This window comes from Mizuhopecten yessoensis, unplaced genomic scaffold (genome assembly GCF_002113885.1).
Source record: "Mizuhopecten yessoensis strain PY_sf001 unplaced genomic scaffold, ASM211388v2 scaffold8051, whole genome shotgun sequence".
Classification (NCBI taxonomy): domain Eukaryota; kingdom Metazoa; phylum Mollusca; class Bivalvia; order Pectinida; family Pectinidae; genus Mizuhopecten; species Mizuhopecten yessoensis.
This window is the reverse complement of record NW_018407354.1, coordinates 415,778-429,722: the sequence shown is the minus strand read 5'-3', so window position 1 is coordinate 429,722 and position 13,945 is coordinate 415,778. Positions and strand designations below refer to the sequence as shown.

The following is a 13,945-nucleotide window of genomic DNA, read 5'->3' as shown; positions in this document are numbered from 1 at the left end:
TACAGATATACTACAGATATACTACATACAGATATATTACAGATATACTACATACAGATATACTACAGATATACTACATACAGATATATTACAGTTATACTACATACAGATATACTACAGATGAACTACAGATATACTACATACAGATATACTACATACAGATATATTACAGATATACTACATACAGATATACTACATACAGATATACTACAGATATACTACATACAGATATATTACAGATATACTACATACAGATATACTACAGATGTACTACATACAGATATACTACATACAGATATACTACAGATATACTACATACAGATATACTACAGATATACTACAGATATATCAGATATACTACAGATATACTACAGATATATCAGATATACTACAGATATGCTACAGATATACTACATACAGATATAATACAGATATACTATAGATATACTACATACAGATATACTACAGATATACTACAGATATATTACAGATATACTACATACAGATATATTACAGATATACTACATACAGATATACTACATACAGATATATTACAGATATACTACATAGATATACTACATACAGATATACTACAGATATACTACAGATAAACTACATACAGATATACTACAGATAAACTACATACAGATATACTACAGATATATCACACATTGAAGTCTTATTCATTTTTGTGGTTAACTTACGCAGTTAAACTGGGCTACAGAGTCTCTGTCGCACCAACAGTAGGTGTGAGATCTTAACTGATGGGGACGCTGCCTCTCCTCAATTACGCTCAGATCACTGCAATACCAAAATCAATACTGTAGAGTAAGGAGACAAAACAAGGGTTCATATGTCCTTTAAACACACCCATACCTACCTAAGTATAGGCCAATTCCCAGTTTCTAATGTAAAGATGAATTCCCTACATCAATATGGTCTATTGACTATAAATGACATTTCTGTTGGTGGTCTGTTGACATAAATTATATTGTAATGGGTGGTCTGTTGACATTAACGACATTTCTGAGGTGGAGTGTCGACATAAACGACATTGCAATGGGTGGTCTGTTGACATAAATGACATTTCTACTGGTGGTCTGTTGACATAAATTACATTTCTGTTGGTGGTATGTTGACATAATTGACATTGTAATGGGTGGTCTGTTGTCATTAACAACATTTCTGAGGTGGTATGTTGACATAAATGACATTGCAATGGGTGGTCTGTTGACATGGATGACATTTCTGTTGGTGGTCTGTTGACATAAATTACATTTCTGAGGTGGTCTGTTGACATAAATGACATTGTAATGGGTGGTCTGTTGACATGGATGACATTGCAATGGGTGGTCTGTTGACATAAATGACATTTCTGAGGTAGAATGTCGATATAAATGACATTGCTATGGGTGGTCTGCTGACATAAATTACATTTCTGTTGTTGGTATGTTGACATAAATGACATTTTAATGGGTGGTCTGTTGTCATTAACAACATTTCTGAGGTGGTATGTTGACATAAATGACATTGCAATGGGTGGTCTGTTGACATGGATGACATTTCTGTTGGTGGTCTGTTGACATAAATTACATTTCTGAGGTGGTCTGTTGACATAAATTATATTGTAATGGGTGGTCTGTTGACATTTAAACGACATTTCTGAGGTGGTCTGTTGACATTAATGACATTGCAATGGGTGGTTTGTAGACATAAATGACATTGCAATGGGTGGTTTGTTGACATAAATGACATTGCAATGGGTGGTAAGTTGACATAAATGACATTTCTGAGGTAGAATGTCGATATAAATGACATTGCTATGGGTGGTCTGCTGACATAAATGACATTTCTGAGGTGGTATGTTGACATAAATGACATTTCTGAGGTGGTATGTTGACACAAATGACATTGCTATGGGTGGTATGTTGACATAAATGACATTGCAATGGGTGATATGTTGACATAAATGACATTGCAATGGGTTGTCTGTTGACATAAATGACATTGCAATGGGTGGTATGTTGACATAAATGACATTGCTTTGGGTGGAATGTTGACATAAATGACATTTATGAGGTGGTGTGTTGACATAAATGACATTGCAATGGGTGGTCTGTTGACATGGATGACATTGCAATGGGTGGTATGTTGACATAAATGACATTTCTGAGGTGGTCTGCTAACAAAAATGACATTTCTGAGGTGGTATGTTGACATAAATGACATTTCTGAGGTGGTATGTTGACATAAATGACATTTCTGAGGTGGAATGTTGACATAAATGACACTGCTATGGGTGGTCTGTTGACATAAATGGCATTGCAATGGGTGGTCTGTTGACATAAATGACATTGGAATGGGTGGTATGTTGACATAAATGACATTTCTGAGGTGGTATGTTGACATAAATGACATTGCAATGGGTGGTATGTTGACCAGGGAGTAAGGTTTGTGATAACGTACCAGGGAGTAGGGTTAGTGGTGACATACCTGTTGACCTGAAAGTAGGGTTAGTGATGACATACCAGGAAGTAGGGTTTGTGGTAACATACCTGTTGGCCTGGGGAAAGGGTTTGTGATAACATACCAGGAAGTAGGGTTAGTGATGACATACCAGGGGGTAGGGTTTGTGATGACAAACCAGGAAGTAGGGATGTGATGACATACCAGTTGACCTGGGAGGAGGGTTAGTGATGACATCCCAGGGAGGAGGGTTTGTGATGACATACCACGGAGTAGGGTTTGTGATAACATGCCAGGAAGTAGGGTTTGGGGTAACATACCTGTTGGCCTGGGGAAAGGGGGTGTGATAACATACCAGGAAGTAGGGTGGGGGATAACATACCAGGAAGTGGGGTTAGTGATGACATACCAGGAAGTAGGGTTTGTGATGACATACCAGGAAGTAGGGATGTGATGACATACCAGGGAGTAAGGTTTGTGATGACATACCTGTTGACCTGGGAGCAGTGCTGTATTATCTCCTCCTCCGTAGCATCTTGATCCACCACAGGTACAAACCGGATCTTGTAGCGATGCTGTTTTACTGGGGGAGTGTACCTGCTCATTAAGTCATCCAGACTGCTCACCACATGATCCTTCTACAGGTGTGCATAAAACCAGTGATTTACAATTACATTCTACCAGGTATGTGAAGCAGCACATTTTTTTCAGTGGTCAACATCTATGGAATTTTGGACAAGAGACTTAACATTCATCTCAACAATACATGTACATGCGACAATTTTTCAAAAAACAATCCCTTTAACTCACACCAATTTGACAACGTGAGAATTTTCTATTCTTAATGTTCAGAAACTCTGCATGATATATAACTAGAGATTTTTTTTTCTGTGAACAAAAACATACTGTGTGTCTCCCCTTAAATGGTTAAAAAGTTACGGCCTGGAAAAGATATTCCGGAAAACTATGCACTTATTTGACCTTTGACCTCGAGGTCACGGTCAAAGTGAACTAACAACAGTGTACTGTACATCATTTGTGGGTGATGCAGATATACTGCAAGTTTTATCAGGATATCTTTAACTTAGCACTTATTTGACTTCATTATTGGAGGAACTGCATTCTGCTAAATTATAAAATGCATATATCAACAATTTCTAATTGTAATGGGGACCATTACAGAAGTCTTCAAAACTGACCCCATAGTCGCAAATGATGCTTGCATCGAGTTTACGATACCATCCTAAGTTTAAGCAAAATAAGACACAGTGAGGGACTGTTTGCATCACCTTGGCGTACATCTTTAAATGTTTGAAACTATAATCATACTTTTTATACCTTTGACCTTGAAGTAAAGGCCACAGTGACCTAATGACACTACATTACACACCTTCTGTGGGTGATGTAGTTAAACTTCAAGTTTCATCAATATATCTTTATTGATTAAAAAGTAACAGCTCGGAAAAGATGTTCCTGAACATTTTGCACATATTTGACCTTTGACCTTGGGGTCAAGGTCACAATGACCTAATGATCGGCACTGCACATTGTCTATGGGTGATGCAGGTATGCTTCAAGTTTAATCTAGATATCTTTATCCAGTTTCGTCAAGATATTTTTCTTTAATGGTTTAAAAACATTGGCACGGACAAGACCATATTAGAAGAACCAGATCCAGAAGAACCAGTACTAAAACAATATGTCTCCCTTCATTTAAAGGGGAGATATAATTACATACAATTAAGCCTCATTAATCCAGTGGTGGGGAGACATTTTCATCACAAGATACCAATGGGGGACTACACAGAGCCATACAAAAGTCCTTGTCGACAAAAATGGTTTTACCTGGTATTCTGTGAGCTTGAGTCCTTTGACCTCTCCACTGTCAACCACTCCCAGATAGCATGTTCCACCACGACCCGTGTTGAGAAACGCATTCAGGGCTCTGGATAAGTGAATAAATCAAAAGTATATATATATAAATGCTATTCCAGTGCACCTGTACTTCATTTCACAGACATCAAAGGTATGTTAATGACATGTACAGTTTACGATTCTCCTACCATTGCCAAAAACTAACTTAGTATCGGAAATAGCTTTTTCAAGCATGACTACAGCTTTGATGAATCATTTCTGAAAAGAAAAATGTACCTTGCGGCATTATGTAAGTTTGTCAGCAATAGAAATGTGTTATATGACCATAACAGTATTTGCTAAAATTTTCATTATTCATAGTTACATTTTAATAGAGTACTTATGCTTTATTTAGTTTTTTCGAACAGTGACTTCTTTGAATAGCAAATCAAGTATTGACAACTATGATATTGATGACGTCACAATAGAGATTGATGACCTTACATTTATAGTAAATGTTGTTATAGTCTCATAACAATATTTGCCTTCTCACTGCATTACAATGCAATGGAAGGATGCAGAGCAAGTGTAAATATTTTTAAATGAAGACATGAACAATTTAGAGTCAGGGGTGAAAACTAGGGTCTGCCAGGATTCATAAACAGTTTTATTCTTTATTATAATGACCTCAAAAAATTTGATGCTGACAGGAAACATGATTTTACCTAGATACTGCCCGTCTAGACGGCCGATCGCAACTCCTACGATCCTGGGTCCATGGTGGACAATCTTCTTTACTGATGTCTCTGTGACCTTTGAACTCGTGATAGGCATCTTCCTCAAAGGGCATCAATGATCCGTTTTTGTAGTATAGATGTACTTTAGACTTTGAAGGAGAAATTTCTGTATCTGTCATCTTCAATCAATAGCTGTTTTGAACTTTGAAAAAGAACATTCAATGAATCGTTGATTAATAAAACACCAGGAAAACAGGTAATAAATTTAGAGCCTTAGACCAAGATAGATTGAGAGGAGCACATGTCACATCTTTCTTACATTCTAGATATTTCTTTTTTCACAAAGTTATTATATAAAAGTGTTTCATCCTGCCTTTCTGATGAACAATTAAGACTCCCAAGCGCAATATTATGTACCTAAATTCAATAAAACTCCAATATCAGTTTTGATGAATAATTGTCGCTGGTTTCAGTCAGGTTGTGGCTACAATCTGCAATGAGGCTTATATTAAGCAGCATTATAAAAAGTATCACCACATGTCATAAATAAACATTCATTAAAATATATTAACAGCAGGAGCATAATGGCCCAAAATAGTTGAAAACTGGGAAGTAACTCTTAGTGAATGTATGATTGGGTACACAGGTGCTGGTTACACAAAAACATATACAATGTATGCTGTATGCCTACATGTATCAATGCTGATTTACTTGGCCTACATCAGGTATGTAGGTATGGTTGGTAGCAAACAACTTTGTGTTCTTGCGAAGTTTAGTCCTAATCACTGTGTACTTCTTATCTTGCTTGTTATAAAGATTTACTGAGTCCTAATTATCATTATAAATCAGTGTAAAACGATACAGTAAAAGGTTAGCAAACATTACTTACCAGTTGAGACACTTCATTCGTCCTACTTTCACTTCATTCCCGCGAGTTAACCAAAAACTGAAATCTTCAACAAACGAAACACTCGAGCGTACAGTATCACCTCAGCAAAGATAATAAAGCACACTTTAAAGGCGAGTTATTAAAAAGTAAAACAGAAATACTATTTTTAGAGTTGTTCTAATCATATCTGTTCTTAATCGCTGTTTAATATTTTGTATCATTTCGAATGTAATGTATAAGTTAGCTTTTTATACTTTCCTCATATTGCAACTTCCGGTAAAACTTCAGCGAAAATATGACGGGCACGTTAGACAATGCAAATCCGACAGTTTATGAGGCGAGCAAAGAAAGACAGACCACTCCTGACGACGAAAATGACGATATAGTTGACAAGTTCGATAACAGAGAGGTTTTCGGTAGAGTATTATAGTAAAATTGCTGTAGACATTACTATGATTTCACAAAACTCCGAGGCAGTTTTTTTCACTCATGGATTTTGGTGAAGTTGACACTTGTCTCAAGCTCTTGAAATGGATATCTTTATGGTGGGAAGATAAATAACTAATATGTCACATTTAATATTATGTATACGATTCATTAAAGATGTGTTAATTAATTTATTAAACGTACGTTTTTCAGCTAGGCCTTATGAACTTGATATGCATCAAGGTCGATAACTCGTGTAGCAAAGTACATGTATGTACAAAGAAATACATAAAAATAATGATGACATGCCTATATATGTTTGGGGTACTGTATAAATATTGATTATTCTCTTTACACATATATATTTATTTAAACATATTTAACCCTTTCACCACTGTAGATCATAATGAACACATCCATATCAATGCATGGTAAAGTCTACTTAAGTTACATGGGGTGAAAGGGTTAAGATAAGAAAACACTCCAAAATCTTAAAAAAGGTATGTTAGTAACTTTGTAATAGGCCTAGGTAGGCCTACAGATCAATAAATAAAAATGCTGGAACCTATCATGGCCATGAAAGGACTAAAACAGACAAATTAAAGGACAATTTATGAATCTACCATAATCTTGTATGTACATATGTAAGTGATGTATCTTAAATAAACTTTTTTTTCTCCATAGATCTGATTCGTAATATCAATGATCCTGAACATCCACTAACTTTAGAAGAATTGAATGTTGTGGAAAACTCCAAAGTGAAGGTAAGGTCAAGGTCATATCAGAGGACATGATCATCATGTGTTGGGTCAAGGATCAAAGCTCAGAATTCTTCTCTAGCATGAAGCGTGACAGATGACAATATTATTTTGTTTGATGATTGAAATGGGAAATAAATGGAGAAACATTCTCCAAAATAGGTAAAATATGATTGATGCATATTTTCTAAATACCTACTCATATGTGTTATTTCAACATGAGAGTGAAAAATTGTATGTAATAGAATTTATGGTAAAACTTATTTATCAGATATCTAAGTAATATTGTTTGTTTAATCAGCTTACATGCTTTCTCCAAATCTCAGCTCTTCACGTCTTGAAAGTTTTCATGTAAGAGTGAAATCATGATTGCATGATTGATTTGTCTTAGCTATAGAGGCTCGGAGTGGGGGGTTAAAATGACTAATCATTGGTTGTATTATCATGATCATATCATGTTATATGCATTCAGTAGATCTATGTTCAAATTAGCATGCCAAACACAACGATATGTACCGGTATGTGAAATATAACTTGCACATATATTTTCCACTTAATGTTTATGTGGTTTTCAAAGTTTAGGTCCCAATTCAGTGATTAAGATAGGTTTTATGAAAAGCCACTTTTTTTTCTGAAAAAACAAATATAATTCAAGACAAAGGGGAGTTTTTTACTCTAGATATTTTCAAGTGAACAAAACCAAATTGTTGAAAAGAAATGAACATAATTTTGATACAATTGTTACTTCATAATAAATTCTTTTGTATCATTTTATATTTAATTTATGCACAATGGATATGTGCCATTAATAATGATAATATGTGCCATTAATAATGATAATATGTGCCATTTATATTAAATGATCTGTTTTAAAGTTAAATCATTAATTGTCCAGTTGTTTGAATGTGGAGCAATTTGTATCAAACCAGGAGAGGAATTTTGCCAAAAAGACAAAATCCTTACCTTGAAGAAAAATCTAAAAATGCCTTTAGTGAAATATTAAAATCTATATTTTAAGGCAATTAAGTTCATGTAGCTTATTGAGCTCAGTCTTGTCTAACAGAATCTTTTCCTGACTTTAACTAATGAAGAGAAATCTGAATCCAAGGGGTAGGATTTATGAATGGGCTAATTGAGAATTAGTTGTTATATTCGTAATCTGGAATAAATGAAGTACGCAAAGGTGAAATTTCAAATTAATTCTACAACTGATTCAGGAGATATGGCATAATGAAGAGAGACATAAACCTGGATTTTCGTAATAAAATGTGTGAATATCGTCTGTTGTGCGCTATTTTTTTGAAAATTGGCCATTTTGAAAGAAATTAACTAAACACTCTTTAATTTTTGGAAAGCCTCTGCATGCAACAAACAAATAAATATTTGACATACTTAAACACTGTCATACAAGTGTTCATTCCTAGAAAGGAATTTTTGTTTGTCACATGACAAGGCTTTCATTTCTGCATGCTAACTGTCCAAAAACACCATATTTTGACTTTTATTTCTGCATAGCAACACAATAATAAGATTTTTATAACAGAAATTTGTAAATAAATTCAGTTTGAATTGTTTACTTTTTATGAGGCCAAAAAGGACCCATAACGCCCAAAGTCCTTTAGGGAAGGGATGGTTTGGTCTTGCTGCACAAGGGAAAACTCACAGACACAGTAAAAAAACAGTTAAACAACATTGTCATTGAAATATTAGAAAACATCACTTTACTCAAAGAATAATCGATATCTGGGATAGTATCCCACAAAATGTAATTTGATCTCCTGAAGTATTTGGCTTTGAGAAAAACTTTTGAAAAGATCTTGATTTGAAGTATGATCATATAGCGTCTTATGTATAGACTTATTTTACAATGTATTTCAAATTATATTGATGTGGATATAGAGGCGTTTACTAATATCCTGTTAAATCTTATTAACAATTCTTGGATGTTGTGGCCAGAGGCTTTGCCAGGGTTTATAACAGTCAGGAATGTTTTTGAAAGACTTTTGATTTTTTTGCCCCACTCTTGGTAAGTTTCTCCTTCCTCCAAAATTATTTTGAGAACGCTTTCTCTGCCAACAGCCCAGCTATGATTTGATGGCTACTAGTTGTAAAAGATGACATTCAGTTGTTTGTATGGTGATGTCACAAGCATATATAATATGTAGCTAGTCTAGGGAATGATCGGAGAAATCACCGAAAGGGGAGACTAATCAGTCAGGGACAGGAGATCTAGGAAATTACCGGAGAAATCACTTAAATGGGAGACAAATCAGTAAGCAACAGGAGATCTAGGGAATTACCAGTGAAATCACTTAAATGGTAGACAAATCGGTAAGGGACGTACAGGAGATCTAGGGAATTACCAGAGAAATCACTCAAATGGGAGACGAATCAGCTAGGGACAGGAGATCTAGGGAATTACCCCAGAAATCACTTTAATGGGAGACAAATCAGCTAGGGACAGGAGATCTAGGGAATTACAGGAGAAATCACTTTAATGGGAGACAAATCAGCTAGGGACAGGAGATCTAGAGTAAAGCATCCCAAACTTACTACACTTTTATTTCAGACTTCACATGATTTTTTGCAGGTTGATGATGACAACGGCTATGTGGCAATTGAGTTCACGCCCACCATTCCTCACTGCAGCATGGCCACGCTGATCGGTCTGTCTATCAGGGTCAAACTTCTACGTGCCTTACCCACACGATTCAAGGTAAACATTGTCACTGCAGCACGGCCACGCTGATATATAGGTCTGTCTATCAGGGTCAATCTTCTACGTGCCTTACCCACACGATTTAAGGTAAACATTGTCACTGCAGCACGGACACGCTGATAGGTCTGTCTATCAGGGTCAAACTTCTGCGTGCCTTACCCACACGATTCAAGGTAAACATTGTCACTGCAGCACGGCCACGCTGGTATATAGGTCTGTCTATCGGGGTCAAACTTCTACGTGCCTTACCCACACGATTCAAGGTAAACATTGTCACTGCAGCACGGCCACGCTGATAGGTCTGTCTATCAGGGTCAAACTTCTACCTGCCCTACCCACACGATTCAAGGTAAACATTGTCACTGCAGCACGGCCACGCTGATATATAAGTCTGTCTATCAGGGTCAAACTTCTACGTGCCTTACCCACACGATTCAAGGTAAACGTTGTCACTGCAGCACGGCCACGCTGATATATAAGTCTGTATATCAGGGTCAAACTTCTACGTGCCTTACCCACACGACTCAAGGTAAACATTGTCACTGCAGCACGGCCACGCCGGGTCAACCTTCTACGTGCCTTACCCACGCGATTCAAGGTAAACATTGTCCCTGCAGCACGGCCACGCTGATAGGTCTGTCTATCAGCGTCAAACTTCTACCTGCCCTACCCACACGATTCAAGGAAAACATTGTCACTGCAGCACGGCCCCGCTGATAGGTCTGTCTATCAGGGTCAATCTTCTACGTGCCTTACCCACACAATTTAAGGTAAACATTGTCACTGCAGCACGGACACGCTGATAGGTCTGTCTGTCAGGGTCAAACTTCTGCGTGCCTTACCCACGCGATTCAAGGTAAACATTGTCCCTGCAGCACGGCCACGCTGATATATAGGTCTGTCTATCAGGGTCAAACTTCTACCTGCCCTACCCACACGATTCAAGGTAACAATTGTCACTGCAGCACGGCCACGCTGATAGGTCTGTCTATTAGGGTCAATCTTCTACGTGCCTTACCCACACAATTTAAGGTAAACATTGTCACTGCAGCACGGACACGCTGATAGGTCTGTCTGTCAGGGTCAAACTTCTGCGTGCCTTACCCACGCGATTCAAGGTAAACATTGTCACTGCAGCACGGACACGCTGATAGGTCTGTCTATCAGGGTCAAACTTCTGCATGCCTTACCCACACGATTCAAGGTAAACATTGTCATTGCAGCACGGCCACGCTGATAGGTCTGTCTATCTGGGTCAATCTTCTACGTGCCTGACCCACCCGATTCAAGGTAAACATTGTCACTGCAGCACGGCCACGCCGGGTCAAACTTCTGCGTGCCTTACCCACACGATTCAAGGTAAACATCGTCCCTGCAGCACGGCCACGCTGATATATAGGTCTGTCTATCAGGGTCAATCTTCTACGTGCCTTACCCACACGATGCAGGGTAAACATCATCATAAGGTGGTCCAAGTTAAACAAAATCAGAATGAATTGTTCTCTATTATTATTCTCCACCACATACAATTGTAACTCTTTCCATTTCAAGCAGACATAGCTTTTCTCAAAATCCAACAGATACAAAAAAGAAAAAATCCATTTCTTCCATATAATTTTTATGATTTCTTCAGATAGATGGATTTTTTTTTCTGCCAAATCTTTGCTAGCCACCAGTCACGAGGTTAAGATAATTTCTCTAAATCAAACAGATATTTTTTTCCCCCAAAAATGTTGTTCTGATGATGGCTTATCCAATTATTGTGTCTAAATGATGCTGAAAATATACTTGTAGTCACCTTCAAATTCATGGAAAAGATGCAGAAGATATGGTCTACAACAATTACAACAATTACAGTTGTGTATTTTTATTAATTACCTCTTGGATTATAATGTTTTGTAAAAGTCGTGTTTTGTTGTGATATTTAGGTTGATGTTACAATCACTCCTGGAAGTCATGCCTCAGAGGAAGCAGGTGAGATCTCCATTGCTAATTTCTATTCTACTGCAAATTAATCTAAAGGGAAGTATAAGGGTTTATAAAATAATATATTCTTTATTTATTTTACAACAGGTATTCAACAATTTTCACAACTTATATTAATCACTCTTGTTGGCCCGGATGTTAGTGCGAAGGGGGTCTTACTATAGCTGCATGGGAATAAGTGCTCAAGAAAAGTCAAAATGATGTTGATAGAATTATTGGCAACGACTGAATACACAATGTATTTGTGATATCATACATTTCTTTTAATGTCATGCATCATTTATCAGAAGAAAATGTGATATTAAGTGGAATGTGATATTAAAAGAAATCTATTTTTTTTGAAAAGTAATTTTAATGTTCATCAAAACAAAGCTAAATAAAAAAGTACTTTTTTTTATCAACTATGTGGTTTTAGACGAGATATGTTAAGTTAACTGAGAATCATTGCAAACTTTTGTTCACAGATTTATATGTATGTGTAAGACATGTATTGATATATTCACATCTATTACAACTTTGTTGGTTTAGACAAATCTATGGTCATCTTGGTGTGTGTCAGCCAACACATAGTTACCACAGTAATAACTCACTATATGTTTTATTCGCAGTCAACAAGCAGTTAGCAGATAAGGAGAGAGTGACAGCAGCCTTGGAGAATAGCCATCTCCTGGAGGTGGTCAACCAGTGTTTGGCCACCAGAGGAACATGACCAACTGGACATGATGTTTAATCGTAATATAAACATACCTGCAACTGGACAGTGGTCAAGACATTGTTAAGAAAAGATAGTGAAACTCAGTCACTGTTGGAATTGGAAAATTTTGATATGACCAAGTATCACTGAGGCTCTTTCAGAAATATTTTAACCCACATAAAATGAGTTAAATTTACTGCAAAATGTTAAGAAAACCATGTAGATCTCCTAAAATGACATTATTCTGACAAGTGTTCTGTTCAACAAGTATGAATTTTGTATATATACATTTAAAAATGCTTGTATTTCCATCTGATGATCTGTTTAACATGGGAAAAATGACTCAAGTTTCCGGTGTATTTTTAGTCTCTGTCCAGATAAGATAATTATCAACTTCAGGAACATGCTCAAGATCATTTTTCCATTTTCACTCTATGTTCCTCTAAAAGCATTACCAGAAAAAAATTGTGGTCATAGAGCTTTGAATGCAATTTGATCTGTGTCATTTTGATGCTTATCCTCCCACCTCAAATAACAGGAGACAACTGTTAGAAGCAAACATTTTGGTAATGTGAGGCTGTTCCAGGAATCTTGTTTGCACTGATCATGAAGACACAGACATATGGATATCGAAAATATAAAAGAATATCTATATTTAGATCAATTATAACAATAAAAATTAGAAAGTAAATATATGTTTTTAACAACATTTTGCAATGTTATGCTGGTATGAATGCAAATTGGTTACAATAATACCATGAAGCCCTACCATGCATGCTTCATGGTAAATACTGATACCATATTTTCTTCTGTTGTATTTCTAAGTCCTTTTTGTGTAAATGTTGAGAGTAGGGCTGTGATAATGTTCCTGTACTGGTATACGTTTCTGATGTGCCAAGCGTCCAGTTTATTGTACTTGTATTTCATTGATTTCCAAATGATAGTTGTTAAAATTCAAAACTAAAAGAATGAAAACATTTTTAGATAACGTTTATATCGTAAAATTAAAATGAACATGGTTACGAAAGTGAGAAATGCATGTGCTGAGGGTTTTGTAAACTGAATTTTCATTTTACGAAAATTAATGTGATCTTTGTGTTGACAATAAATTTTAAAAAAAGGTTCAGAAATTTTGAAATTTTGTTGTTTTGTTGATATGGAAGTGATTGTCAATAAGATACAGGCAAGAACAGTAAACATAATCTTCGATACTCCAAGGGTTATGCTTACTAGCGCTCTCTGCACTCCTGGAATATGTCATAGCAAAATTGCCAGTCAACATCATACATCAAAGTGTCAAACTCAGTTCTCATCTCATCTACAAGGTGACGCACACTGAGCCTACAATTTTATCATGACGTATAAAGGGTATGCAGAGAGCGTAAGTGAGCGTAACCCCTGGAGTATCGAGGACAG

At 36.4% G+C, this 13,945-nt stretch overlaps 2 protein-coding genes across 3 annotated transcripts in view; one reads left to right on the top strand and one right to left on the bottom strand.

Moving 5' to 3' along the window:
- The window catches only part of LOC110454745, a 26,609-nt gene extending 20,606 nt beyond the window's left edge, over positions 1-6,003 (bottom strand). The window contains exons 1-5 of the mRNA XM_021504426.1: positions 5,947-6,003; positions 5,046-5,259; positions 4,312-4,411; positions 2,956-3,104; positions 705-801 (exon numbers count right to left, since the gene is read on the bottom strand). Of these exons, the coding sequence (XP_021360101.1) occupies positions 705-801; positions 2,956-3,104; positions 4,312-4,411; positions 5,046-5,236 (537 nt within the window). The 5' untranslated portion in view covers positions 5,237-5,259; positions 5,947-6,003. The remainder of the gene's footprint in view (positions 1-704; positions 802-2,955; positions 3,105-4,311; positions 4,412-5,045; positions 5,260-5,946) is intronic.
- Positions 6,004-6,199: 196 nt separating this feature from the next.
- Positions 6,200-13,659, top strand: LOC110454746 (mitotic spindle-associated MMXD complex subunit MIP18-like). Of its 2 annotated transcripts, XM_021504428.1 has the most exons (6): positions 6,200-6,362; positions 7,057-7,136; positions 9,721-9,796; positions 9,973-10,022; positions 11,778-11,823; positions 12,444-13,659. In XM_021504428.1, the coding sequence occupies exons 1-6, from the start codon at positions 6,242-6,244 to the stop codon at positions 12,542-12,544; spliced, it is 474 nt and encodes a 157-aa protein (XP_021360103.1). In that variant the 5' UTR covers positions 6,200-6,241; the 3' UTR covers positions 12,545-13,659. The 2 variants fall into 2 exon arrangements, with proteins under 2 accessions (XP_021360103.1, XP_021360102.1); XM_021504427.1 differs by lacking the exon at positions 9,973-10,022 and having other exon boundaries at positions 6,201-6,362; positions 9,721-9,846.
- The last annotated feature ends 286 nt before the right edge of the window (positions 13,660-13,945 follow it).

Coding starts and splice junctions, on each gene's coding strand:
- LOC110454746 (XM_021504428.1), top strand. CDS start 6,242: ATGACGGGCACGTTAGACAATGCAAATCCGACAGTTTATGAGGCGAGC. Junction 7,137..9,720: donor TGGAAAACTCCAAAGTGAAG/GTAAGGTCAAGG, acceptor GATTTTTTGCAG/GTTGATGATGACAACGGCTA. Junction 11,824..12,443: donor TCATGCCTCAGAGGAAGCAG/GTGAGATCTCCA, acceptor TTTTATTCGCAG/TCAACAAGCAGTTAGCAGAT.